At 36.5% G+C, this 25,472-nt stretch overlaps 1 protein-coding gene across 1 annotated transcript in view; it reads left to right on the top strand.

The window, feature by feature from the left end:
- The window catches only part of MMP16 (matrix metallopeptidase 16), a 375,788-nt gene that overhangs the window by 198,033 nt on the left and 152,283 nt on the right, over positions 1-25,472 (top strand). Inside the window, exon 3 of the mRNA XM_070477427.1 lies at positions 6,244-6,366. Within this exon, the coding sequence (XP_070333528.1) occupies positions 6,244-6,366 (123 nt within the window). The remainder of the gene's footprint in view (positions 1-6,243; positions 6,367-25,472) is intronic.

Raw genomic sequence — 25,472 nt, forward strand, 5'->3', positions numbered from 1 at the left:
TTTATAATTATTACTTAATAATAATAACATTACTATGTGCCAGGAACTGTTCTAAGCATTTCATATGATTTAAATAGTTTAATTCTCACATTAACTCAGTAATAGTACAATTGTTTCATTTCAAAGAAGAGGAAACTAAAGGATAGAAAGAAACAGTAGGTTGACTAATACTAGCACAGTGCTTGTGAATCAGTGGAGCTGGAAGGGAGACCTTGGTAGTTTGGCTCTAGAATTACTGCTTTCAACTTATATAATGTAACTCTTCACAAGAAAATCAATTTTAATTATTTTAATTTTTAAGTTGAATTAATTTAAATGAAGATATTAATGATCTGCCGAGCTAGTTGAAAAGTGTTCTGGGTTCTAAACAGTTAAATCAATACTTAATAACAGTATTATATTTATGAAAATTGGGTGATGCCATCATTTATACCTTGGTTTTACAAAATGTCTCTCTTGCAGGCTAGCACCCTCAGACCAGTGCTCATTCCCCATGTCTTTGTTTGTTTTGGAATGTCAAGTTAAAATTCTTTGCAAGTCAACAAAGAAACACGGGTGTGTCTGTGTTGACCCACTGAAAAAGAGCAGTGCCTTAGTAACGATACTTTCACAAACAAGTGCTACTTGAAAATAATACACACACACAAATGAGCTTCAACAGCTTTTCTTTTCATATGATGAAGCTATTACCTTAGGTGAGACAATCCACCAATTTTACTTTTTGCATGCAGTTTTGCATTCTTCTGTATAGGTAAATATGGGATTTAGCAAATTGATATGTGAATACAACTAACATTTTGGTGTGTGGTAACTAGAAGTGGATCACCAGACTTTACCTGAAGAACAACATTTATATGCTAATTTTGCCTTTAGTGTTAGACAGCATTTAATTCACTGATAAGTTCTAATAAACACTGACCACTCTTTATGTCATGGAGAACTTAAAAACTGTAAGGGAAACAAATGCTTATATAATTAATGAATAAACAGTTGGAATCACATAAAAATCCTGAGGACAGATTTCACTCACACACTGCATGTCACATTTAGTGTCACCATGTGCTCTGATCATATTTTGGAGACTTGACATATTTTGATAGTTAATACCTGCTAATATATCTGTGCCAGAATATTTAGATACATATATTGGTGAGGTTAACATAGAATTATTTTGACCAACGCCCATCAAGTGTTCTTTGAGTTAAATAATTAGTTAATATTACATTATGCCTGTTCTTGTGTTTATTTCTTACACTTAAGTCACCTAGTTTATGATTTAATCATATATAAAAGTTTCCACATAATATCCATCTATAGAAGCATTTGTTGACGGCACAGAACTATGAGCTACAAAGTCCTTAAGAAACATATAGGCTAGTAGGTGGTGGGTCATTATGTGCAAAAACAAAAAAAATTACATGAAGACCATTCATTTGCTTCATGTTTCTCATGTTCCTCATTCATTTCCTTCTTGTTCCTCATTGGAAAGGTCACTGGCTCCGGGCTCCATACAGTGCTCTCTGGCTAGATGCACAGGCTGGTGAAAGACATAGACAGCATGTCACCTTGACTATACACTGTAATACATGCTGTGTTGAGATGGTAACCTGTACCTGTGGAAGTTAAATAACGAAGGAAGATCAGGATTGTCAGTGTCAACAAGGCGGAAAAACCATTCCAGACAGAAGTCACTGTATACAAAGGCAGAAAGAGATTTGGTTCTTGTAGGGAAACAGCAAATTAGCCAAGATGACATAGTCAGGCGGTCTTGCCCCACAGCCTCTCACTCTGGCCCCACGTTTTGTAAATAATGTTTATATAATAGCTGAGATCACTTATAGCACTGGGCATGCGCATCATGACGTACTTGCTAGGTCACGAGGTACTCGCTTCCTCCCGAGGTACTCATTTGGTCACGAGGGTACTCGCCTGGTCACGTGGTACTCGCTTGGTCACGAGGGACTTGCTTGGTCACGTGGTACTCGCTTGGTCCCGTGGTACTTCATCACAAGGTACTCACTTGGTCAGGAGGTACTCACTTGGTCACGTGGTACTTGCTTGGTCAAGTGGTACTTCATCGTGAGGTACTCACTTGGTCACGAGGTACTCAGTTGGTCATGAGGTACTTGCTTGGTCACGTGGCACTCGCTTGGTCACATGGCATTTCATCACAAGGTACTCGCTTCCTCACGGGGTACTCACTGGTCACGAGGTACTTGCTTGCTCACGATGTACTCATTTGCTCATGAGCTGCTTTGTGCGATAGGCCTGGGAGAGCTTCCCCAGGCAAGCCCTGGCTGCTAGAGCACTGGGGCTACACGGGTGGCGTCATGGCTGTTTTCATGAGCTGCTGTCATGGCCGTGTTATGGCTCCATTATGGTTATGTTGTGGCTGCTGCTACAGCTGCGGCAGCAACCAGTAGAGAGGCTGTGTTATGGCCGCTGTGTCAGCCAGGAGCGAATAAACGAGTCTGCAGTTCTTCTGGCTCCTCAAGTCTCCTTCCATCCTCTTAGTTCATGCCTTGCCTGTCCTGGGTTCCGCGAACAGTGTGAACAGCAAGACAGTTGGTGTCAAGAGCAGGATCAGTGATAACAGTTCTGTAGGAACTTGTGTGGATCTTGGGAATTAAGGGAACAAGGCTTACCCTTGCTGAGTATGCCTGAGTAAGATTCTGTCTATAAAAGCATTTTGTACTCAGAGCATGTAGGAAACACATCAGTGCTTTGAAAAGATTTATCTTTAGGAGTGAGGAGGCGCTGGTAAGAGCGAGATACAGAGAAGTTTTGGAGGCAGAAGAGACTACATGATGACTGATTGGAGGTGAGAAGGGATCTGTGGAAGATGTTACCTGGATATGTGACTTAGACATTTATAAAGACTTTTGGCTCAGATAAGTTGCCAGAGGAACTGTTGCAAATTCGGGGATGGAAAATCATAATTTTAAAATTACATGTAAAGTTAGAAATGATGACAAGATGGCTATATGGAGATGTGAGAATACTTAACCAATTATACTGTATTTTTTTTTTTTCCTATCATGCTGTATTAACTTAGACTGGGAGCTCTTCAAGAGCTTGTCTTATGTTTTTATCCAGATGTTTTTCGTATCTCTTAGCATATTATAAAAGCTTAAAAATATTGTAGGAAAATGGATCAGGATGGAATGAGTACATAAATAATTGTAGCATAAGAAAAATTATATGAAATGGGAAAAAGCTAAAGAAATACATAAGGAACTTAGCAGAGACATCTTTGAGCACAGAAACCAAATTAATACTCATCCCTAAAACCCTTGTCCTTTGGAGTATGCAGTGCTTCATTGAGAAAATTTTTACTGATCCAACATGTCCAACATGATCCAACATGTCCAACATGATCCAACTTAAAATGGAGATTCACGTTAATAAGTTTGAATGTTGAAAAAAAACGACTGTTTTCATCTTTTAATTTTGTGTATTGTGGAAGTAATTCTAGAGAATATATCTTCATTGGAAATATACTTTGTCCCCATAACATATCAGTATAAATACAAATTGTAAACTTTTATCCTGCTATCCATTTTAAAATGATTTTTCCTCGCGTTTGCTTAAATCTTTTCTTTAGTTAAATGTAAGTATAGTCACATCCCACATTAACTAAATTTATTAATATGTAATAATTAAATATTATTTGTCCTCACAATACTTTCAGGGAGATAAGTCAGAATAAGTACTTACCTAAGAAATATAATTTTTAGTTGAGAGTATGATTAATGAAATACTTATATATAAAAGCCATTGAAATTTTCATAAGTCCATCATTAATGCTTAATATTTGTTAGCTGAGTATATCTAGATCTTATAGAATATAATGAAAATATGTTTTAATTAAAAATGTCTCTATTGACCTGTTTATTAAGCATCTTTTAAATTCTAGGAATTGTACAGGTACTGGGAGTATGTCGATCCCCTGCCCTTGACTGTTTTATAGTCTAGTGAAATGTTCTTCAAATTTAGTGATTAAGAGAGTCCTGGGAACTAAGACGTCTCAGTTCTTAGTTCCAGAGACTTCAGCTTCATAGAGCTGGATAGCCTTCTAGACATTAGCATTTGCAAGACATCTCAGTTGGTTTGGAGACTTTAAAAAAAGGGAAAAAGTGATTTGCTTAAGTACTTCTACAATGCATTATAAATGAGAATGGCGTTTTTAAGCCTGGTAACCCCAGTGTTTACATTATTACTGGCAACAGAATAGAAGAGGACAAATGCATAATGCTTATCAGGAAAGTGATGTCTGTCTTAAAAAGTAAAAATTGTGCTTTCGTTGTTGCATGACACTATTATGTTTATAAAAGCTGGTTAGCTGATTTATCCATGTAATATGTTAACTATTTCATTCATTTTCATGGAATGGACATCTTTAGACAGTCATCTCTGTAGTCAATTATTTACTGTATAAAGAGTATAGAAATTAAGTATTTGATGAAATATAATGAAAATTGATTCTTTTCTTATTTCCGCTTTCTGAACCATGTAACATCATGAAGATTCTGCTTTAGTTTGTAATTGTTAAACTAAATGACCTAATGAATGGTAAAGTTATTTTATGAGTCACTAGTGAAAAACTTATCAAAATCATGAAAATGTTTCTCTGTAGACAAGAGGAAAGTACATAGAAAACATGACAATGGTCAAATGAGACCTTCCAAAAAAAAGTTAGACAACTGTATTTATATAAGCATTAACAATCAATAAGTCAAAACCAACATTTTATTTTCCTAATGTTAATATTTAAATTTTATTTGTGTGATACTAAACCTCATATTCAGAAAAAAATTCTTAAGCATTAAGTTTGGTTATTATGAAGAATTCAGAGAGAATGGCTGTTATTTAGAAATTGAAATAATGGTTAAAATGAAAAGAAGAAAAAAATGAAAAAAGGCAAATGTTATTTGGATTTTTAAAATAATTTCCTTATGTGTAAGCTAGAGAAGAGTAGCATATATCTCCTTGTTCAGTTCAGTCGCTCAATCGTGTCCAACTCATTGTGAGTCCATGGACTGCAGCACACCAGGCCTCCCTGTCCATCACCAACTCCCGGAGCTTGCTCAAATTCATGTCTATTGAATTGGTGATCCCATCCAACCATCTCATCCTCTGTCATCCACTTCTCCTCCCGCCTTCAATCTTTCCCAGCATCAGGGTCTTTTCCATTGACTCAGTTCTTTGCATTAGGTGGCCAAAGTTTTGGAGTTTCAGCTTCAACATCAGTCTTCCAATGAATATTCAGGACTGATTTCCTTTAGGATTGACTGGTTGGATCTCCTTGCAGTCCAAGGTACTCTCAAGAGTCTTTTCTAACACCACAGTTCAAAATCATCAATTCTTCAGTGCTTTGCTTTCTTTATAGTTCAGCTCTCACATCCATACATGACCACTGGAAAAACCATAGCCTTGACTAGACAGACCTTTGTTGGCAAAGTAATGTCTCTGCTTTTTAATATGCTGTCTAGGTTGGTCATAGCTTTCCTTCCAAGGAGTAAGTGTCTTTTAATTTCATGGTTGCAGTCCCCATTTGCAGTGATTTTGGAGCCCCAAAATGTAGTCAGTCACTGTTTCCGTTGTTTCCCCGTCTATTTCCCATGAAGTGATGGGACCGGATGCCATGATCTTAGTTTTCTGAAAGTTGAGCTTTAAGCCAACGTTTTCACTCTCCTCTTTCACTTTCATCAAGGGGCCCTTTAGTTCTTCTTCACTTTCTGCCAAAAGGGTGGTGTCATCTGAATATCTCCTTGAGTCCTGGAATTTAAGGCCATGTAGTAGATTTTTAAAATTATTGGATGTTGAATGTAAAGCTATAAGAGACCTTAGTTATAATTTATTGTACAAAGTCTCATTTTATGAATGAGAGTTATCCAAAGTCATATATCTTGTTAAGAACAGATTCTAGTTAGAAGCTTCAGAATACCTCCTCCACATTTAACTCAAAGTGAATTAGAAAAATTATGTAAAGGATATGAATTATGAACTAGTTATTCTTGATCATTTAGGAAAAAAACATATACTTTTTTCTTAGATTCAGATGCGATAAAACACAAAATTTCCTTTTTAAAATAAATTTTTAATATATATTTTTAATAAAATGTCCTTTATTAATTTATTTTCCCAGTTTTATTATCACTGTCATAACTTCTCATTGGGCTTCTTTTTGCAATTAATCTTTAGATTTGTTGGGTAATAACTGGAAAATGTTGCTTTTTGCAGCTGGATGAAGAAGCCTCGATGCGGTGTGCCTGACCAGACAAGAGGGAGCTCCAAATTTAATATTCGCCGAAAGCGGTACGCATTAACAGGCCAGAAGTGGCAGCACAAGCACATCACTTACAGGTAAAATAACTAAGGATGATTTATTGTTTTGTTTTGTTTTTCCATTTTTTACAACTATTTGACATTTTTGTTGAGATCTTATACACACTGACTCCATGGTAACATATAGTGATGTTCTGGTAACATAAGGAACCAAAAATTGCAATTAAGAGAATAAGTTGTCCATTTGGGGGCCCAGTACACAGGCCTTTCTTGAAACACTTGTAAACTCAATCTTCCAACTTCTTTAGCAAATTCTAATATTCTGAGAAATTTTCAAATGAATATTCTAATACACAACATTCTTTAACAAGTATTCATGATAAAAAAATTATCAAAGTATGTAAATAATTGCAATGTAAACAATATGTCTTTGAATTATTAACTTTTAGTATTAGTGCAACCATTTCACTTTCTATTTTTGACAATGATGCAATGTGTCTTCTGTTCTTGTCTGCAATGAAGGATGCCCAAGGGATGAGAGTATCTTCCAATCTGGAGTGGCAGTTGGCTCCTGGTGGAGATGTTCATATTTATTCACTAATTAATTGAACATTTTTTTGAGTCCCAGTGTGGACAAAGAACAGTGCTAGGTTCTTGAGGTATAACAATAAATAAAGCCTAGAGACTTCACCTTTCCTCATGGTATTACAGTCATATGGAGAAGTTGAACAGCAATATGAATGCAATGCCCATTTTGAAAGGGAAGCAACAGGATGCAAGAGAAGTATAATCCATGGTCATTCAACCTAATTTAGTAATCCAGGGCTGGTCTCCCTTCTGTCTTAAAAGTAATATGGTATATTAAAGGAAATTCTCTATATGATCACCTTAATACAAAAATGTGTTCAAGAAAATTTAATTCCATTTATGATAATTTGGAATTAAAGCAAAGAAGAGGTTTAATCAGAAAAGTGGCATCTACAAAAACAAAAATCACCTCTGCCTTATGTATTTCACATATAACATGAACACTATAATATGAGGTGTTGGGAAAAATACTGTTAAGGAAAACGACAAAGTACTTGCTCTTTCTACCTGCTTCCAACAACATTGCACAGCTACTTATAGTTGTAATAAAATAAAATAAAAGATGTAATGATTTTTAAAGAAATAAAACTATCTTTAGTCATAGTTGTATTACTTTCTAACAGAACACCCAGAATAAACTCTAGGTAATTTTTTAGAAATAATAAAATATATCCAGGTTAAAAAAAAATAGATTTTATTTTTAGAGCCATTTTAGGTTTACAGAAAGGTTGAGCAGATAATACAGTTATTCTCAACCCTCCCACCCCCAACTTATATACACACTTACACAGTTTCTCTCTTATTAGGTGTTTGTTACAATTGTTGAACCAGTATTGCTATATTACTGACTAAAATCAATAGTTTGCACCAGAGCTCACTATTTGTGTCACAGTTTTACAGATTCTGAGAAATGCATATCATAGAGCATCACAGTGCCCGCGTGTGTGCATGCGTAGTCGGTTCAGTCATGTCCGACTCCTTGCTATCTGTAAATGGTAGCCCACCAGGCTCCTCAGTCCATGGGATTCTCCAGGCAAGAATACTGGAGTGGGTTGCTGTGCCCTCCTTAGAGGATCTTCCCAGCCCAGAAAGCAAACCCACGCCTCTTCATTGCAGGCAGGTTCTTCACCACCGAGCCACTGGGAAGTCCCGTAGCATTACAGTATCACACCGAAGAGTCTCACTGCCTTGAAAATCCTTTGTTGCCCCTACTCATCCCTCTTCTCTGGAAACTACTGGTGGTTTTAATATCTTTATAGTTTTTGCCTTTCCTAGACTGTCATATGGTTGAAAACACCAACCATGGCCATTTCAGCTGTGCCTTTTCAGATTACCTTTGTTCACAAAATAATATGCATTTAAGTTTCCTCTGTCTTTTCATGACCTGATAGCTCATTTCCTTTTATTGTATTACTGAGTAATATTCCATTGTATGGGTTTATCACAGCTTGCTTACCTGTTCATCTGCTGAAGATTTCTTGGTTGCTTCCAGTTTTTGGCAATTATTAGTAAGATTGATATAAACATGCATTCTGGGTTTTGTGTGGGCTTTAATTTTCAACTTATTTGTCTAAACACCTGGGTGTGGAATTTTGCTGATCATAAGGTAAGACTATGGTTAGCTTTTTATGTAACTACCAAACTATCTTCCAAGTGGCTATACCATTTTCCATTGCTACCAGTGATGAATGAAAGTTACTGTTACTCTGCATGTTTGTCAAGATTTAGTGCTGTCAATGTTCTGGATTCTAATAAGTGGTTACTCAATTTTTTAACTCGCAATTCTCTAATGAATTGTGAAGCTAAGCATATTTTCATATTTTACTTGTTTGCCATCTGCAATCTTTTGTGAGATGACTGTTTAGAGCTTTTGATCAACTTTTGAGTTGTTATTTTAAGGGTTCTATGTATATTCTGGATCACAAATATTTTATCAGATATATTTTCAATTTGTTGTCTCAGTCCATGGCTTGACATTCCATTGTCTTTTCAGTGTATTTTGTAGAAGTTTTAATTTTAATGAGTTCCAACTTATCAATTATTCTCTTTTCTATATTTTGCTTTTGGTGTTTTATCAAAAAAACATATCCAAACCAAAGGTCACTTGGAATTTCTCCTATGTTATCTTTCAAAATTTTAATAGTTTTACATTTACTTTTAAGATTATGATCCATTTTTGAATTTTGTTTTTGTGAAAGGTGTAAAGTCAGTTGTCTAGAATTTAAGTTTTTTGCCCATGAATTTCCAGTTTTTCTGGCACTATTATAGGTTAGAAAGACCATCCTTTCTCCATTGCCTTTGATCTTTTATCAAACGTCAGTTGCCTATGTGTGTAGGTAAATTTCTGGGCTCTTTATTCTGCTTCATTGAATTATGTGTCTACTCATAAAACAATGTTACATTTCTGGATTACTATAGTCTTAATATCAGATACTGTCAATTTTCCGATTTTATTCTTCAGTATTTTGGTGTGTTTTCAGCATCTCTTACCTTCCCACATAAACTTTAGATTTAGTTTGCCATCACAAGCATCCCTCAGAAATATTCCGGGTTCAGTTCTAGACCAGCACAGTAAAGTGAATATATCAGTCAAGCAGAAATAGCAAATAAAATAAATGTCATGATTTTTTTGGCTTATCAGTATGTCTAAGTATAGAAGTTCTGTTTACACTATACTGTGGCCTATTCAAGTGTACAACTGCATTATGTCTAAAGCACCATGTGCATGCCTTAGTTAAAAATGCCTTATTGATTAGAAATTGCTAACCTTCAGTTGTTGATAACTGCTGAGTGATCAAGGTGGTGGTTGGTGAAAGTCATGGTCTGAGGCAATTTCTTAAAAGAAGACAATATTGAATCTTGCTACACTGATTGACTCTTTCCTTTATGGGTGATTTCTTTGTAACATTCAGTGTTGTTTAATAGCAGTTTACCCACAGTAGCCCTTCTTTCAAAACTGAAGTCAGTTCTCTCAAACTCTGCCACTGTTTTATCAACCAAGTTTACATCATATTCTAAATCCTTTTTCTGTTATTCCAACAATCTTCATGGCATCTTCACCTAGAGTGGATTCCATTTCAAGAAACAATCTTCTTTGCTCATCAGTAAGAATCAGCTTCTCATCATTTAAAGTTTTATCATGGGATTGTAACAATTCAGTCATATCTTTAAGCTCATGTTTGCTTTTCATTGTCATGTTATTTCTACCACATCTGCAGTTATTTCTTCCACTGAAGTCTTGAACCACTCGAAGTCATCCATGAAGATCAGAATGAATTTTTTCCAAACTCCTATGAATATTGATATTATATCTTTCAATGAATCATAAGTGTTCTTAATGGCATAAAGAATGGTGAATTCTGTCTAAAAGATTTTCAGTTTACTCAAATTCATCAGAGGAATCACTATCTATGGCAGCTATAGCCTTACAAAATGTATTTCTTAAATATTAAGATTTTAAAGTTAAAATCACTTCCTAATCCAAGGGCTGTCTAATGGATATCGTGTTAGTAGTCATGAAAACAACAATAATCTTGTATATGTCTATCTCAGCTCTTGGGTTACCAGATGCATTGTCAGTGAGCAGTAATATTTTGAAAGAATCTTTGTTGTTGTTGTTGTTTTTCTGTGTGGTAGGGCCTCAACAGTGAACTTACAATATTTGGTTGACCATGTTGTAAACAGATGTGTTGTCATCCAGGCTTTGTTGTTTTAACCAGCAACCACAACAAGAAAGAAAGTATAAAGAGAAAAGAAAAAAAAAATCCAGAATGAATTGCAGAACAAATGAAAACATAAGGATAAAAATAAATGTTTTTCTCCAGTCTCCTTTCTCCCACTGTGAGCCACAGCTCACTTGTGCCTCCCTAGAAGACCCTCCAGTGCTGGGGAGGCCTGGTCCCTGGACTTGATGTGGGGACGGGTTAGACTCTATCTGGCCCTTCTCCTGCATTTGATTGTCTCCAGTGACCCCTGTTGCCAGAGCTAGAGTGTTTTCTTTTGTGGAAACACTCATTGTCCTTTTATATAGTCTGTAGACATAGAGTCTATCCAGTTGACTGTGTGAATTTAATCTGTAGCTTAGACAGCTGATAGGAAGGTTTTCAAACCTCTTCCTTTGTCGCTCTGCCCCTGGAGCTCAATGGTGGTTTTATCCCCATCTCTGCATGTGCATCACCCACAGGAGTTTGCTTCCAACGATGCCCTAAAGGACTTGGGTCTGCTCCAGTGAGGACCGGGCATGGAGGTGGTGCAGCTGCTTTGATTGCAGGAGCCTTGGCGGTGCCAGGAGTGCAGAGAAGCCAGTGGTCATGGGCACAGGCGATATGACTCTATTAGGATTCTTTTCTCGCCTCTGGCAGCTGACACCCAAAGTGCCTTCCTTATTGGTCCTTCTCCATTGCTTGGGCCAGCAGTGCTCAAAGACCCCTGGCCAGGGTCCTTCTCTGTGCTCAATTGCCAGTGCATGCGTGTGAGGAGAGGGAGGCTGCAGTGAAGGCTGTACACCTCCACACGACTCAGCAGTAGCACCTTGCTCCCATGGTCTCCAGGATTTCTTCCAAAGACACTCTTCATCATGGATTTCCTGTCCCCTGTCCCCTTGAGCTGTCTCCCTGCAGTCATCGTCAGTCCTTGCACTGGGATTGCTCCCCAAGCCCCACGATCCAACTCCCAGCCAGCATGTGCCCTGGTAGACTTGCATCCCTGTCCAAGGTACATCACCCATGCACAGATTGTTCTGTGTGTTTCTTACTTCATTCTGACTGTCACAGATCAGCTGCTTCACTCTATAGACGTCGAGTCCATCTAGTTGATTGTGTGAATTTAATCTGTAGCTTAGACAGCTGGTGAAAGGGTTTTCAAACCCCTTCCCTGTCACTGTGCCTCTGGGGCTCAGTGGTGGTTTTATCCCCCTCTCTACATGTGTATCATCCACAGGAGTTTGCTCAAATGCTTCTCTTCTGTCCGAATCAATTGACCGGCTGTGGGGCTCTCTCCCCGGCCTCTGCTCCCCGACTCCGGGTTGCAGGCCAGGTCCTATTCACTCTCCTCCTCCTTCTCCTTCCTTTCCTCCAACCTACTGAGTTGGGCCTGGGTCCACATATTCCTTTCCCCTGGTCAAGGACTCCGCCAGTTCTCAGCTGGAGCTCTGTGAGAACTTCTGCATTTGTGGATGTGTTCCTGATGCATCCCGGTGGAGAGAGACTACTCTGAGTCCATCTACTCTTCTGCCATCTTCTCCTTCTTCCTCTGGAAACACTGAAATAGACTTTGTGTCTTGCAGCTTTCTCATTTATAATCCACGGGTATTATACTAAGCCTCACTGATGCGGTACAAGGTATTAGGGTGAGGAAGCAGTCTATAGCCCTGTGATTAAATCTGCTTTTTCGGTGGCTATGACTTCTGGGAATTGTATCAGCGGAATTTATCTCAGCCTTTTAATTTTTTCTTATACTACAGTGAAATGCTTCGGGGACTTTTGCTTCTGATTCTCTGTAGTCTTCTGTCTCTCCAGTTTTGGGGTGCCAGTTTGCTCTGTAACTGCAGCTCTCTGATGGAGCTAAGAATTATTTTTTGTTTGCTCAGCATCTGTTTCCCCCTTATTGTGAGGTTTGGAATTACAACTGCCAAACGCTTCATATGTTAGAGCAGAAACTGGAAGTGTTTTTACAAGATCAATATACAAGGTACACAGACATTCTACACAGAGTATAATCTTTACAAAAATGACATTTAAAATAGACACAAAAGTATAAGAACAAAAACTAAATTTACAAAAGATGTGTAAACGCTTTAAGAAGAAAATTAGGAACTTGTACTAAACGACATAAGAAGACAAAAAATAAATTAGAGCAAAATATATTTTGCTCTTAATAGAAAGGCTCAGTATAATAAATGTTTAAATTTTTCATAAATTGAATGCAATTTTAACAAAATTCCCAATAATATTTTTATTTAAATTTAACAAACTGACTAGAAAATATCTGATTATTAGTGAAGGTCCAATATTAATAAAAATGTTCCCATTTACTAGATATGAAGACTTTCTTAAATCAATACTAATTAAGGCAATATGTGATATTAGCACAAAGAGATAGACAAATAGTCCAACAGGGAAGAGATCACAGAAATAGATCGATCCCTTTATTTAAAGAAAGTGATTTATGCCAGAGTAGACTGTGTAGATCAGTGGAGAAATGATGGGCTATTTTACTTATTAAGTTATTCTGTGATAATTATTTATATTAAAAACAATGAAATTAGAGTCTTCATACCATCTAAAAATCAATAAATACTAGTTGGATTAAAGTATATTATCAATTTGAGACCTATAAAGTTCACTCAACTATATATGTTGATAGTTAGTGTTTCCATTTCAGATATTATTCCTTGTCTGATCTAATTTCCAAATTTTTGATGGCATACCCTGTTTAGTCTCTTTATATCATTAGGCAGTAACTATACCATTCATTTTAAAAAGAAAGAAAGAGGGAAACTGTTGAGAATGATTATGGTTAGAACTGATCATAATTGTATTTTTGTTGAGTCCCTATACTGACATTTGTCTCAGCTAGTTTTGAACTTTCAAATAATCAGGTATTTATCCCTATAAACTTCCAGATTATTTTTTAAATGTTCTATTATTGATATGCACATCATGTGATTAAGAGTTTTGGAGTAAGAATGATCTGGATTTGAATCCTTGCTTTGATACTTGCTCTCTGTAAAGTCAGGATCAAGTTACTCATCCTTCCTAAGTCTCAATTCCCCTGTGTGAAAAGAGAGTATTATAACAACACCTGCCTCATAAAGCTTGGGGGACAAGTCAGACAGTAGGGGGAAGAAAAAAAAGCACAGTGTTCAAAATATAATTAGTACTTAATACATTCTGATTAGTATCTTAACTCCTTTAATTTATCAGACAAATCCCAGAACTTGTTGAGAATATTATGATAGGATAAGAGAAAGTTGAGAGTGAGAGCTAAGGCATATTGTCTTTTAATATATGTAAGGTGTTAAGAAGTTGCCTTGTGTATGATAAGTAACATAATTTGCTACTACTTTTTTATTTTATTGTATTTAGGAAAGTAAATACAAAATATGACATTGGAGCTCAAAAAATAATTATTCATGAAAAAGATTGCTGAAAGTGCCATTACAGAATAAAGATAAAAGTTGGAGTCAGGGTAGCTGAATCTAGGTTTTAGTTGATTGCAAGCTCATTATGAGCCAAAAGTATAATGTGGCTCAAAAAATAAAAAGCTGGAGTGTCCAGATTAGAGCTATAGAAATAAAAGTGTTCAAAAAGTGGAGATGCTAATTTTTTTTCTTTGCTTTGCTGGCCATGTCTTATCTCATGTATCCTTTTTGACTTGTGCCACCATATTTTAGCTGCTTCTTGGCAAAATAAATCAAAATATTAAGAGATCTTGAGTACAGTTTGCATGGGGAAGAACTCAAGATCAGAGCCAAGGATTCTCAACATGGTGGAAGAAGTAAGTATTTATGGGAGAAATTTCCTGTTCTCAAATATTTAAAGGCTTTCCAAAAAATCTAATATTTTGAGCTACTGGAAATTTAAACCATTTATCCTAAAAGTCTTTCCCATCATTGGAAACATATAAACCAGGAAATGTATTCACTTGTCAGGGAAGTTAGGGACCATGTGTGGAATGGTTGGAAAGTTTGATTATATAAGTTTAAGATGTCTTTTTGTTGTAATGGTGAATGGTATTGTTTCCTTAATTTCTCTTTCTATTTTCTCCTTGTTACCATATAGGAATGCAAGGGATTTGTGTGTGTTAATTTTATATCCTGCAACATTACTGTATTCATTGATTAGCTCTAGTAATTTTCTGGTAGAGTCTTTAGGGTTTTCTATGTAGAGGACCATGTCGTCTGCAAACAGTGAGAGTTTTACTTCTTCTTTTCCTATACCAAGGAAACTAGATCTGAAAGAGACACATGCACCCCAATGTTCATTGAAGCACTGTTTATAATAGCCAGGACATGGAAGCAACCTAGATGCCCATCAGCAGACAAATGGATAAGGAAGCTATGGTACATATACACAATGGAATATTACTCAGCCATTAAAAAGAATCCATTTGAAGCAGTTCTAATGAGATGGATGAAACTGGAGCCCATTACACAGAGTGAAGTAAGCCAGAAAGATAAAGAACAATACAGTAAACTAACGCATATATATAGAATTTTAAAAGATGGTAACGATAACCCTATATTTAAAACAGAAAAAGAGACACAGATGTACAGAACAGACTTTTGGACTCTGTGGGAGAAGGCGAGGGTGGGATGTTCTGAGAGAATAGCATTGAAACAAGTATACTATCAAGGGTGAAACAGATCACCAGCCCAGGTTGGATGCATGAGACAAGTTCTCGGGGCTGGTGCACTGGGAAGACCCAGAGGGATCAGATGGGGAGGGAGGCGGGAGGGGGGATCGGGATGGGGAACACATGTAAATCCATGACTGATTCATGTCAATGTATGGCAAAAACCACTACAATATTGTAAAGTAATTAACCTTCAACTAATAAAAATAAATTTAAAAAAAAGATGTCTTCCTATATTTAAAATGTGGGCTTGGAAGGAGCTTTCTATAATCAGTCTATTTAAACGGAATGTCTAGACCCTTGTGTCTTCCACTTTAATGAACTCAGGGTTTGATGCCTAGAAATGGGAACTTCTGAGGTCATACTATGTATGTGTTCTTAAAGGTACATATAACTTCGTCTGATGCATAATATGCATACTGGTTATAAATGTAACAGAAGTACTGGTGGCCATTCACCTATTACTTGAATCTTTATGGTCAATTTTCTTTGACAAAGTTTGATTTTGGATAATTAGGTGTCTGTCATTCAGTAAACAAAATGTTCTCTTGCTATCTCTAATTTTCTTAAAGAGATCTCTAGTCTTTCCTATTCAATTGTTTTCCTCTATTTCTTTGCATTGATCGCTGAGGAAGGATTTCTTATCTCTCCTTGCTATTCCTTGGAACTCTGCATTCAAATGGGTATATTTTTCCTTTTCTTCTTTGCTTTTCGCTTCCCTTCTTTTCACAGCTATTTGCACAGCCTCTTCAGACAACCATTTTGCCTTTTTGCATTTCTTTTTCTTGGGGATGGTCTTGATTCCTATCTCCTGTACAATGTCACAAACCTCCATCCATAGTTCATCAGGCACTCTATCTATCAGATCTAGTCGTTTAAATCTATTTCTCATTTCCACTGTATAATCATAAGGGATTTTATTTAGGTCATATCTGAATGGTCTAGTGAACATTTCATGCAAAGATGGGCTCAATAAAGGACAAAAATGGTATGGATGTAACAGAAGCAGAAGATATTAAGAAGAGGTGGCAAGAATACACAAAGAACTATGCAAAAAAGATCTTCATGATCCAGATAACCATGATGGTGTGATCGCTCACTTAGAGCCAGACATCCTGGAATGTGAAGTCAAGTGGGCCTTAGGAAGTATCACTACAAACAAAGCTAGTGGAGGTGATGGAATACCAGTTGAGCTATTTCAAATCCTAAAAGATGATGCTCTGATGAAAGTGCTGCACTCAATATGTCAGCAAATTTGGAAAACTCAGAAGTGGCCACAGGACTGGAAAAGGTCAGTTTTCATTCCAATCCAAAAGAAAGGCAATGCCAGAGAATGTTCCAACTACTGCACAATTGCATTCATCTCACATGCTAGTGAAGTAATGCTCAAAATTCTCCAAGCCAGGCTTCAGCAATACGTGAACCATAAACTTCCAGATGTTCAAGCTGGTTTTAGAAAAGGCAGAGGAACCAGAGATCAAATTGCCAACATCTATTGGATCATCAAGAAAGCAAGAGAGTTCCAGAAAAACATCTATTTTTGGCTTTATTGATTATGCCAAAGCCTTTGACTGTGTGGATCACAATAAACTGTGGAAAATTCTGAAAGAGATGGGAATACAAGACCACCTGACCTGCCTCTAGAGAAACCTGTATGCAGGTCAGGAAGCAATAGTTAGAACTGGACATGGAACAACAGACTGGTTCCAAACAGGAAAAGGAGTACATCAAGGCTGTATATTGTCACCCTGCTTATTTAACTTATATGCAGAGTGCATCATGAGAAACGCTGGGCTTTTCTGGAGGAAGCTGGAGGAAGCACAAGCTGGAATCAAGATTGCTAGGAGAAATATCAATAACCTCAGATATGCAGATGATACCACCCTTATGTCAGAAAGTGAAGAAAAGCTAAAGAGCCTCTTAATGAAAGTGAAAGAGGAGAGTGAAAAAGTTGACTTAAAGCTCAGAAAACTAAGATCATGGCATCGGTCCCATCACTTTGTGGCAAATAGATGGGGAAACAGTGGAAATAGTGGCTGACTTTGTTTTTTTTGGGCTCCAAGATCACTGCAGATGGTGATTACAGCCATGAAATTAAAAGATGCTTACTCCTTGGAAGTAAAGTTATGACCAACCTAAACAGCATATTAAAAAGCAGAGACATTACTTTGTCAACAAAGGTCCATCTAGTCAAGGCTATGGTTTTTCCAGTGGTCATGTATGGATGTGAGAGTTGGACTATTAAAAAAAAGCTGAGCACAGAAGAATTGATGCTTTTGAACTGTGGTGTCAGAGAAGACTCTTGAAAGTGACTTGGACTGCAAGGAGATCCAACCAGTCCATCCTAAAGGAGATCAGTCCTGGGTGTTCATTGGAAGGACTGATGTTGAAGCTGAAACTCCAATATTTTGGCCACCTGATGTGAAGAGCTGACTCATTTGAAAAGACCCTGATGTTGGGAAAGATTGAAGGCAGGAGGAGAAGGGGACAACAGAGAATGAGATGCTTAGATGGCATCACCGACTCAGTGGACATGAGTTTGAGTAAGCTCCGGGAGTTGGTGATGGACAGGGAGGCCTGGCGTGCTTCAGTTCATGGGGTCGCAAAGAGTCAGACACGACTGAGTGACTGAACTGAACTGAACTGATTCAGTAAACGATTACTGAACAGCATTTTGAGTCAGAACTGTCAGTAGATGGATGAGTTAGGCAAAGGCCCTGTTCCTGTGGAGAATGTAGTCTAGTATGGGAGACAGGTATGAAAGTGAATAATTGTAAAACAGTGTATTTTGTGTTACTTCAAGACCATACAGGAGCTTCAGTTCATCAGCGACCATACCCATTTTATGTTATGTAATAGAGCTTCTTTTCAATAAATAGTTGTTGAATTAATTAATGAATTCTTAGTAGACTTTGATTAAACTTTCTCCAAAATATTAACATGACCTTAATGAGTCCTATCTTTATCACACACATCTCCAATTCCCAGGTTTACTGAGTATTATATACAATATATTTATCCTAAATTCCTTTTCTCTATAAAATATAAACTCTAAAATATTTTATGTAATAAATGGCCAATGGGATTGGTATCAACTGCCAGATAAATCTATTTAAAAATCAATGAGTAGTTTTATTAATTGATATGATAGTACTATGTTGTATTAACTGTATAGATTTCCCTAGTAAATTCTTCCTTTAGCTAAGCTTGATTTCAAGTTCATGCTACTGTGACTACTGAGGTTATAACCCTAGAAGTTATTATTTTACTTTACCAATACATACCCAGAAAAGAAACCTAGAAATTGCTAAAGAAAATTGCTTCTGGAAACATTTCTCATCATTCTCTCTCAACCCAGTGAGCTCACTGAACTGGATTATCCTCTTGACCAACCTGTGTATCCACCATATAAATAAGACCCATGCAGTTCATGGGGTTGCAAAGAGTCAGACATGCCCTAGCAACTGAACAACAAATGTCCTATGTGGAAAGCTAGCATCTTTGGAAATAGTCAAGTATTTAACATCAGCTTTCCTGGAGAGACTCTATAATCAATCTCTACTCTGATGACTTCTTGTATTTTAAAAAACAAAATAAAGCCTCATCAACTATAGAAACATAATATGTGTAAATGTAAATTAATCTATTTAGTTGTCCTCTGATAGAATATTTTGATGCATTCTGGATAAAGATCTGCTGATAATGTAAATACGTAGTTTATTATTTTTACTCTTTTACATTCTTAGCAGTTGTCTATTTTCCCAGATATAATAAATTCCATTGAATTGCTAGTCATTTTTAATAAAATGATAACATGCTTTTCTTAACAACTATTTTTCTCTACTAAATTGAGTAAAAGTTATTTAGACTTGGTCATACCAAAATATCTTGACATAAGGATATCATATACCCTCTGTGTCTTATCTAAATGTCAAAGTATTCAAGTTTTTTTCTTATATTGAAATTAGAGAAAAACAGTACTCAAAATTTGAAAGATTCATCACTATATCAAAACTTTAGGGGGGATAATCATTATCAGTATATAAAATTTTATTAAAGAATTGGTATGCACCCAATATGTTAAAACTAGAGAATTCTGACTCTACAAAGTAATTTTAGGCATTGGGTAAAATTTACTCTCTTAAGTACTTAGAGTTTACTTGATTTGAAAGTGACGAAACCTTTGTCAATGCCCTTGTTTCACATTTCCTGTAACTTATGTTCGAATGAACAAATGTATGACAATTTTACATTTCACATTAATTTATTTTACAGAACTAGTAAAGAAAAGTAATTCCTATAGTTTTGATAGAGTTTTGTTAGTAAGTCTTTCTCCCCAAATTTAGTTTCTTTAAATGTCAAATTCTCACATTAAAAAAAAAATTACCCTAGAAATAGTGAACTAAACTTAATATTTCACTTATTATGGAGAAATTTTTGTTTTTCTATTGAGAACTTCTGTTGGAGAAGGAAATGGCAACCCACTCCAGTATTCTTGCCTGGAAAATCCCATGGACAGAGGAGCCTGGTAGGCTATAGTCCATAGGGTCGCAGAGTCAGACACGACTGAGCGACTTCACTACATTATTGAGACTGTAAAGCAGAGTTTAAGTTTTTTCTAAACTTTTAGTATATAATCAGTTCAGTCGTTCAGTCGTGTCTGACTCTTTGCAACCCCATGAACTGCAGCACGCCAGGCTTCCCATCACCAATTCCTGGAGCTTGCTCAAATTGATCTCCATTGTGTTGGTTATGCCACCAACCATCTCATCCTCTGTCGTCCCCTTCTCCTCCCGCCTTCAATCTTTTCCAGCATCAGGGTCTTTCCCAATGAGTCAGTTCTTCACATCAGGTGGCCAAAGTATTGGAGTTTCAGCTTCAACATCAGTCCTTCCAATGAATACTCAGGACCGATTTCCTTTAGGATGGACTGGTTGGATCTCCGTGCAGTTCGAGTAACTCTCAAGAGTTCTCCAACACCACAGTTCAAAAGCATCAGTTCTTCAGTGCTCAACTTTCTTTATAGTCCAACTCTCACATCCATATATGACCACTGCAAAAACCATAGCTTTGACTAGATGGACCTTTGTCAGCAAAGCAATGTTTCTGCCTTTTCATATGCTGGCTAGTATATACTACCAAACACCAAAATATTTACTTTTTTTTCTTACTTTAATATTATAGAGAAACTGATACTCTAATTTTGGAAAAAATTCATCACTCTGTTAAAGCAGGAAGGAAAAATACTCCATTATTAGTATACAATTTTTTAATTAAATGAATTGGTATCAACTCAATGAAGTTAAAACTAGTGAATCCTGACTTTCAACAGTAACCTTAAAAATAAGTTAGCATACTTTGCCTTCAGTACCAATTGTTCTGTTGAAAAATGATGTCTTAAATTTCCCATTTGGTCAATTTTATTATGTAGCATTGTGTAAGATGTGATTATTAAAGATAATATTTATTATTATTAAGGGAAAGTTTAAAAAATTTACCAAACTGAAATTTAAGAGAATCATTAAGATAGAATCATGAAAATGCCCAGTAGAGAATTTAAAAAGTGAAAATACTGTCTTGTTAAAATGAAAAATGTTAACTATAACCATTGTATTTCTGCCAAAAAAGATAAAGTAAAAGCACTTTAAAATTAAATTACTTTGTTTTTAAAATATAACATTTTTTATTTTATTGTATCATATTTTTGCAAATATATATTAGCAATTTTATGTATTATATACTAGAATATCAAGAATAAGTTATTTTACTTTTAATATCACATGATCTTTCTGCACCCTTAATTATTTCAGTTATTAGTAAATACAAAATGCATCTCTTAATGGCAATCAGATTTCTAAATTGTTTTTTGTGTGCATCTAATTCAGAATTCCAGGTCTAACTTTGAAGTGCACTAATGTATCATATATATTTTTTTACTAGAATAGAGACGATTTACAGTTATGTGTTAGTTTCAGATTTACAATAATGTGAAAGTATATATATATATATATATATATTCTTTTTCAGGTTCATTCCCCACATAGATCAGCACAGAATGTTGCGTAGACATCCATGTATAATACAGTAGGTCACTTTTAGTTATAGCAGCATGTTTATGTCGATCCCAAACTCTCAGTCTATCACTTGCCCCCATGTTTGCTCCCTGGTAACCACAAGTTTGACTTTGAGGTCTGTGAGTATGCTTCTGTTCTGTAAAAAAAAGTCTATTTGTATAATTTCTATTATATTCCACACATAAGTGATGTCATATGAAATTAGTCTTTGTCTGACTTCACTTTACATGATAATCTCTAGGTCCATCTGTGTTGCTGCAAATGACATTGTTTTGTTCTACTTTATGGTTGAGTAATATTCCATTGTATACATGTGCCACATTTTCTTTATCCATTCCTCTGTTGGTGGACATTTAGGTTGCTTCCATATCTTGGCCACTGTAAATAATGCTGCAATGAACACCAGAGAGCATTTAAGTGGGAATGTAAGTTGCTACAACCATTATGGAGAATAGCATTGAGGTTCCTTAAAAAAGATATAAAACTCCCATATGATCCAGCAATCCCATTCCTGGGCATATATTTGCATAAAACTGTAATTTGAAAAGATACTCGTGTCTTGTATTTATTAATGACATCACAAATATTGTAGTTAAGCACATTTTGGAAACTCATCAGTGCATAGCTTTGAAAAACATAATGACGTGTTTTCAAGTCCAAATTGTACTCCACATTTATTATTTTTTATTATATTGCTTCATTATTCTCAGAACCATTGTATGCTTATATGTCTATCATACCAATACAGTTTCATTTATTTTCTTAATTGTAAGGTTATCCTGTTTGAAAATAAAGCAGTTTCTCCATTGCACATTCAATCCAACACTAATTCCCATTAAAAATTTATTAGCAGAGCGTAAACTGAAATGGTCTAACTCTTCATATCTCCATAATAGCCTCTCTAGTACATGTCTCTAATTTCTGTTGCTTAAACTTTTGAAATGTTTTACTGTGTCCAATTTTGTCCCCCTTGTCATTTTTCATCAGGAGTACTGATCTTTGTAAACTGGAATAATAGGATACTTCTCTGCTTAAAACCCTCCAGTGGTTTGCTTTCACAGAATATAACCCATTCCCTGCCAGTTCTCTTTCAACTCATATCACTGTCCTGAGTGGTCATTTGCCACCAGTTCACTAAACAGATGCACCATCTGAACTGGCTGGAAGTTCAGTCTGAGGCATGTAGGGCTCTATTTGTCACCGATATCCCATTTATCATCTACTCATCTCATTCCTCACCACTCATTTATAACCATACATAACTGTATTTTTATTGTTTATCTCTTATCACTAAAATAAGTTCTACAAGATCAGAGACTTATTCACAGCAATATGTCTAGCACCTAGAGCAGTACCCATGATGTAGTATGTTCTTTGAAATAATAAGTCATAAAAATACTTATTCTGCAATCTGCTAAGGTGGGGAAGAAAATATAAGACTGCAAGGAAAATTAGACAAATTTCAAAGTTAAAACATTAATCTGCATGCTCAATCAGCCATCAAACAGGTAATTAGGAAGGGAAACCATAAACAAAACAGAAGACAACCCTCAAATTGGGGGAAACTCTTTGCAAATGAAGCAACTGAAAAGGAATTAATCTCCAAATTAAATTTAAAAAAAACTCATGAAGCTCAATGTAAATTAAAAAACCCAATCAGAAAATGGGCAGAAGATCTAAATAGACATTTATCTGAATAAAAAACATAGATGGCCAAAGAAGAAATGAAAACATACTCCACATCATTAATTATTAGGGATATGCAAATCAAAACTGCAATGAGGTGTCACCTCACACTGGTCAGAATGGCCATCACCAAAAATTCTATAAACAATAAATGCTGGCGAGGATGTAAGGAACAGCCCCCCTCTTCTGCTTTTGGTGGGAATGGAAATCAGTACAGCCACTGTGGAGGACAGTATCAGTTCAGTTCAGTCACTCAGCTGTATCTGACTCTCTGCGACCCCATGGACTGCAGCACTCCAGGCCTCCCTGTCCATCACCAACTCCCAGAGATGACTCAAACTCACATCCATAGACTCGGTCATGCCCTCCAACCATCTCATCCACTGTCGTCCCCTTCTCTTCCCACCTTCAATCTTTCCCAGCATCAGGGTCTTTTCAAATGAGTCAGTTCTTCCCATCAGGTGGCCAAAGTATTGGGAGTTTCAGCTTTAGCACCAGTCCTTCCAATGACTGTTCAGGATTGTCTTCCTTTAGGATTGACAGGTTTGATATCCTTGCTGTCCAAGGGACTCTCAAGAGTCTTCTCCAACACCACAGTTCGAAAGCATCAATTCTTTGGCACTCAGCTTTCTTTATAGTCCAGCTCTCACATCCATACATAACTGCTGGAAACACCATTGCTGTGACTAGACAAACCTTTGTTGGCAAAGTGATGTCTCTGCTTTTTAATGTGCTGTCTAGGTTGGTCATAGCTTTCCTTCCAAGGAGCAAGTGTCTTTTATTTTCATGGCTGCAGTCACCATCTGCAGTGATTTGAGCACTCAAAAAAATAAAGTCTGTCACTGTTTCCATTGTTTCACCATCTGTTTGCCAGGAAGTGATGGGACTGGGTGCCATGATCTTAGTTTTCTGAATGTTGAGTTTTAAGCCAACTTTTTCACTCTCCTCTTTCACTTTTATCAAGAGCCTTTAGTTCTTCTTCGCTTTCTACCATAAGGGTGGTGTCATCTGCATATCTGATGTTATTGATATTTCTCCTGTCAGTCTTGATTCCAGCTGGTGCTTCATCCATCCCAGCATTTCACATGATGTACTCCGCACATAAGTTAAATAGGCAGGGTGACAATCTACAGCCTTGACCTTCTTCTTCCCCAGTTTGGAACCAGTCCATTGTTCCATCCAGTTCTAACTGTTGCTTCTTGACCAGCATACAGATTTCTCAGGAGGCAGGTAAGGCAGTCTGATAGTCCCAGATCTCTATGAAAATTCCATAGTTTGTTGTGATCCACAAAGTCAAAGGCTTTGGCATAGTCAATAAAGCAGAAGTATATGTTTTTGTGGAACACTTGCTTTTTTGATGATCCAGCGGATGTTGACATATTGATCTCTGGTTCCTCTGCCTTTTATAAATCCAGTTTGAACATCTGGAAGTTCACGATTTACATACTGTTGAAGCCTGGCTTGGAGAATTTTGAGCATTACTTTGCTAGCGTGTGACATGAGTGTAATTGTGCAGTAGTTTGGGCATTCTTTAGTATTTCCTTTTTTTGGGATTGAAATGAAAATTGACCTTTTCTTGTCCTGTGGCCACTGCTGAATTTTCCAAATTTGCTGGCATTCTGAGTGTAGCACTTTAACAGCATCATCATTTAGGATTTGAAATCGCTCAACTGGAATTGCATGATCTCCACTAGCTTTGTTTGTAGTGATGTTTTCTAAGGCCCACTTGATTTTGCATTCCAGGATGTCTGGCTCTAGGTTAATGATCACACCATCGTGGTTATCTGGGTCATGAAGATCTTTTTTTTGTTTAGTTCTTCTGTGTATTCTTACCACCTGTTCATAGTATCTTCTGCTTCTGTTAGGTCCATACCATTTCCATACTTTATTGTGCCCATCTTTGCATGAAATTTTTCCCTTGGTATATCAAATTTTCTTGAAGATACCTCTAGTCTTTCCCATTCTATTGTTTTCCTCTGTTTCTTTGCATTGATCACTGAGGAAGGATTTCTTATCTCTCTTTGCTATTCTTTGGAACTCTGCATTCAAATGGGTATATCTTTCCTTTTCTCCTTTGCCTTTAGCTTCTCTTCTTTCCTTAGCTATTTGTAAGGCCTCCTCAGACAACCATTTTGCCTTTTTGCATTTCTTTTTCTTTTGGATGGTTTTGATCCCTGTCTCCTGTACAATGTCATGAACCTCCATCCATAGTTCATCAGGCACTCTGTCTATTACATCTAATCCCTTGAATCTGTTTGTCACTTCCACTGTATAATCATAAGGGATTTGATTTAGGTCATACCTGAATAGTCTAGTGGTTTTCCCTACTTTCTTCAATTTAAGTCTGAATTTGGCAATAAGGAGTTCATGATGTGAACCACAGTCAGCTCCTAATCTTGTTTTTGCTGACGGTACAGAGCTTCTCCATCTTTGGCCGCAAAGAATGTAATCAATCTGAATTCGGTGTTGACCATCTGGTGA

Source organism: Odocoileus virginianus, chromosome 15 (assembly GCF_023699985.2).
Source record: "Odocoileus virginianus isolate 20LAN1187 ecotype Illinois chromosome 15, Ovbor_1.2, whole genome shotgun sequence".
NCBI classification, from domain to species: domain Eukaryota; kingdom Metazoa; phylum Chordata; class Mammalia; order Artiodactyla; family Cervidae; genus Odocoileus; species Odocoileus virginianus.